Source organism: Ochotona curzoniae, unplaced genomic scaffold (genome assembly GCF_017591425.1).
Source record: "Ochotona curzoniae isolate NIBS_2020 unplaced genomic scaffold, NIBS_Ocur_1.0 scaffold_2683, whole genome shotgun sequence".
In the NCBI taxonomy this organism is placed as follows: domain Eukaryota; kingdom Metazoa; phylum Chordata; class Mammalia; order Lagomorpha; family Ochotonidae; genus Ochotona; species Ochotona curzoniae.
Window position 1 is genome coordinate 7,240,740 of NW_024467100.1, and position 4,716 is coordinate 7,245,455.

Genomic DNA, 4,716 nt, shown 5'->3' on the forward strand with positions numbered 1-4,716 from the left:
CGAGAGTGAGCCAATGGGTCAGAAGGGTTCTGAGGGTCCCAGGCGGGTGCTGTGTATGGAGGTTTAGGAATACAGAGGTGGAGAGTTTAGGAAGGGCTGAGTTTGAAATGAGTTTAAAGGACAGCCCCTGGACAAGCCACTCTGATAATCTGACTTTGAGAGATGAATTTTTCACGAGGCCAGGGAGGGGCTGAGTGAGGCTGGAGGAAGTTAGAAGGTGGCTCCTCAGGGTGAGAAGTATTTCCCTCTCCTCTACATTTCCACCCGGGCACTGTCTCAAGGAGCGTCCCAAAGGTTCGGCTCACTCTCAGCCTTGAGGACTGACCAGCTGGCACTTCCGGGGGCACATGCTGCTGACATGGGGGTCTTTCTTTGGCTGCTCCTCCTCCTGCTACTCCATGAGGGTGAGTGACTAGCAGTTCCTGCACAGGAGCGGCTCCTGTCCTCCTGCTCCCCTGTCCTGCTGGACCCTGGGCTGGTAAGATCCTTCCGTGGAGTTGAATGTGTCAGTTCTCTTGGAGTGACAAGGAATAGGATGTGGCTCTTCAGGATAGGCATCAGAGATGATGAGGATAAAAGGCACAGCAGCCTCAGGGTGGCAAAGTGATGGTAGAAGCTGGAAAGTGAAGGGACAAAGAGAAAGCAACAGCACTTAACAGATGGTCAATATCAGGTGCAATGGGAATCTAGAGCCGGAAGAGGCAGATGAAGGGCAGACTGAGTGTGTGGCCACAAGGCTCAGCTGACATGGAAGCACAGCTCCTTTTGCCAGGTTCAGCAGTGCAGGGACTCCAGCTGGGCTGGTTCTCTCTCTTCCTTTATCTGCAGCCCAAGGGTTCTCTGGAGATGATGTGAACCCCGAGGACGTCGTGGCAGTCCTGCAGGAGTCTGTCAGCCTCTCCCCAGAAATACCATCTGACGAAGAGGTTGATACCATCGTCTGGTCGTCTCACCAGTGGCTTGCTACTGTGGTGCCAGGGAAGGAGGGACGCCCAGCTACCCTCACAGTGAACAACCCACAGTACCAGGGCCGGCTGAGCTTGCTGGGCACAGGCTACAGCCTGCTTATCAGCAATCTGAGCTGGAAAGACTCAGGCTCTTACCAGGCTCAAGTCAACCTGAGAACATCGCAGTTCTCCATCAAGCAGTTCTACAATCTACGTGTCTACCGTGAGTTTGGGAATCAAACTTTTTGCTAATCCCCTGAGCTTCCCACCCTGTGGAGTAGGGGTCTCTGTGCTTGGGACTGTGGTGTGAGGGATTACAGCTAGAAATCAGACTGTCTCTAGGGTGCCTGGCCTGGTCTCTGAGCTTCAACAGCAAGAGCAGTGACCCAGAGCAAGGAGCACGTGGGCGCTAAGGCTCTTCCATGGGTGTGACCACAGCAGTGAGAAGGCTTAGGGAATTTGCTTACAGACCCTCAAAGTTTTCTCAGTGAGTCTGTGCATCTTAAGGATGAACTACATTCCAACTTGAGGTTTGGATTCTTCGTATGGTTTGATGGTTACTAATCACTGTCTCCTCTCTACTGAACTTCTATTTCTTCTCAATGCCTGTCCCACTAAATCTACCCTGAATCTTGAAAGGTGTTGATTAAAACATAAATTCCCCTGGAAGGGATGATTGTATCTTAGGGGAACAAAGCAGGGTTTGGAGGAAAAGTAAAAGGGGCTGGTGTCATGGCTTAGTAAACTGTCTCCACCTACAGTGCTGACATCCCCTACGGGGACTGGGTCATGTGGCATCTACTGCGTTTCTGATCCAGTTCTCTGCTCATGGCTTGGGAAATCGGTAGAGAATGGTCCAAGGTCTTGCGCCCCTGTACGCACATGAGAGACTTCCTGGCTTAGGATGGGCTCAGCTGTGGCCATTGTGGCCATTTGGGGAGTGAACCAGCAGATGGAAAATCTCTCATTCTGTCTCTTCTCTTTCTGTAACTCTACCTTTCAAATAAAAATAAAAATCTTTTTTTCTTAAAAATGTGAGAAACAGAAGGCATAAACAAAAGATGCCAAAGGCAGTGCTGTCTGCTGTAGTAGCTGCCCAGGGACCCAGAGGCCAAGGGCTTGACAGAGGCAGGGTTGTGTTTGCTTATTTGTTGTGTGGGATGAGGTGTTCTCAGTGGACAGCACCCATCCCTCTGTGTGGGGGGGTGGGGGTCTTTGTGTCTCCTCTTATCCAGGAAGGCTGTCCGAGCCCCAAATCACAGTGAACTTTGAAATTTTCGGAGGAGGTGCCTGTAATATGTCCCTGACCTGCTCTGTGGAGAAAGTGGATGTGGGTGTGACCTACAACTGGTTCTCCCTGGGGGATAGCACCGAGGCAAACTATGGAGGTCCCGTCCTCAGCACATCCTGGAAGCCGGGTGACAAAGCCCTCTCCTACATTTGCAAGGCCAGCAACCCTGTCAGCGATGTCATTTCCCGTCCTGTCTCTGCAGGGCAATTCTGTGCAGGTAACAGAACCTTAAGACAACCATCGAGCATGTACCAGGCCTGTGCCCCAGAGCACCACTTCCTTCTCCAGGGAGTTGGTTGGCATCCAGAGCCCAACTAAGAGGCTTGACACCTGCCTGAGGAAGGGGACCCTCCCCTGTCCTGGTGCTCCCAGCTGCAAAGGGAGCACTCATCTTTTTCTCACTTGGGTTGAGAGTACTCCCCATACTTCCCCATACTTCAGTCCTTGACTTTCAGCTCACACAAAATACGCAACACATTTGTCTACACACTTGTAAAGGGGTAACACCTTACTGTGAACTTGAGAACCCCTGTGGGCCCTGGGTCTGCTCTGCTTCCTACCACTCCTTCTCATGGGACTTTTTCTTCCCTTATTTTATCCCAGATCCTGGCTATTCTGAGAAGCCTTCCACATTCTTCTGCCTCCTGGCCAAAGGACTACTGCTCCTCTTGATCCTGCTAATTCTGGCCGTGGGGCTCTGGGCCATCCGAGCGCAGGAGAAAGCCCAAACGCCCCAGATAAAACAGCTCAGGAGAAACAGAATGAAACTGAGGAGAAGGGGCAAGCCTGACCCTAGCCCAATCTGACCATCCCTGGGGGACTCCTGCATGAACTCTGGTTCTTTCTGGCTCTCAGGGAATCCTTCCTCATAGCTCCTGTTCCCAGACACTTTGGGGGACAGGGAATATCCACAGGGCCACGCTCCGTGAGGGAAGACCATCTGGAAATAAAATCAGAGTGCCCGTTGCTGCAAAGAAGCCATGTCTGGATCTTCCAGAATGATCGGGATAAGACATCCATAAGAAAATGACAGACAAGACAGTAATGTCACCAGCAGAGATCAAGGGTCCTCTCTGGAAGCTGAGCCTGGGTTGACACTCTCTTCACCACCTGGCAAAGGCCCATACCTTTGTTGTGATCTTGAACTTTCCTTAACTTAGTGACTGGCCTGAATTCCTTCCCTAGGCTGCATGTGTCATTGCCCAAGTTCCTATGATTCTGCCAAAGTCAGGTCTTGTGGCCATTGCTTCATGCAGATGCTATGGAGTGGGAGGAGTCAGACACCGGGAAGGGAACTAGAAGCCACCAAGTCCCAGGACAGCTGTAGGAGGTAAGTGAAGGTGTTGAAGGCGATGGTGGAGTGGACTCCCAGAGGGAGTCTCAGGACACTTGGACTTGACTCTGTCACTTACCTGTAGCTTGGGACACTGTTCATGTAGCACCCATTGGGCCACATCCCTCTCCATGAGACAGGTACATTGGCAAGGAGAGGCAGACATGTAGGTGCAACTTCAGGGAGCTCTTCCAAAGCTAAACAAAACAAGTGCCTTGACTTCTGCAGAGGAGGATGGGCTGGGAACTGCGGGAAATTTCAGAGGAGGAGCCCTACAAGTGGGGAGAGGGCTTTGTGGCAGGAACAATGTATGAGTTGTATTTGAATCTCTCCTTCCTTTTCTGCTCTACTTTTGAGTGTCTGTCAAGAAAAGGACTAAGAAATTTTCTGGGGCAAGGGTACAGGATATTGCAAAACAAGGGGAACTGTGCAATGCGGAAATACTTTGCTTTTCAGACAACAGGGTACATGAGACAGACACTAAATGACATGGGACAGGGAGACAGCTCAGAGAGTAGCATGGAACAGAAGCCAAGAGTCAGGATTCCTCTGGGATTTTGTGCAGGAGATGGAGCCCCTTGAGACATGGAAAGGAGGAAATAAGGTTGGGCAACCAGTTCCCAAAGAGCTGCTAGGATAGACAAGAGGTTCCACCTTACTCAACGTGGTCCTGAGAACACTCACAAGCCTGAGGTTGATTCTCTGTGCCTCATGTAGACACTAAGCAATCCTAGCTCCTAGACAGGTAGCTACCAATTCTGACTCCTTTCACACCTTATTTTTGGAAGTTCCATTCCAGGCTGGAGACTACTTGGGAAAGACTGCCCAGAGCCCAGCTTGCACATACAGAAGAAGTTCATTGTTCGAGCATTTCTAACCCTGGCACATAGGATGTGAATGATGGAATGAATGAGTTCTGTGTGGCCCAGGGATCCTGCTGGAAGCTGACAAAGTCCCTTCTTCTCATACCCAGTCTCTGATAGAACAAAGAATGGCTGAGGCCCCCATCAGCTGAAGCACCCGGGAAAGGAAAGCTGAGACCTTACAGAGACGCCCAGGCCTCTTCCTCTGCGGGAAGTTGAAGAAATTACCCTCTGGTGCATGGATTTCAAATTTCTTCATGCCCTAAAAGAATTAGTTTGGAA

The 4,716-nt window shown here is 50.8% G+C and overlaps 1 protein-coding gene across 1 annotated transcript; it reads left to right on the plus strand.

Moving 5' to 3' along the window:
- The first annotated feature begins 211 nt into the window (after positions 1–211).
- Positions 212–4,716, plus strand: SLAMF9 (SLAM family member 9). Its single transcript, XM_041003390.1, has 4 exons — positions 212–404; positions 829–1,170; positions 2,183–2,455; positions 2,842–4,716. The coding sequence occupies exons 1-4, from the start codon at positions 359–361 to the stop codon at positions 3,042–3,044; spliced, it is 864 nt and encodes a 287-aa protein (XP_040859324.1). The 5' UTR covers positions 212–358; the 3' UTR covers positions 3,045–4,716.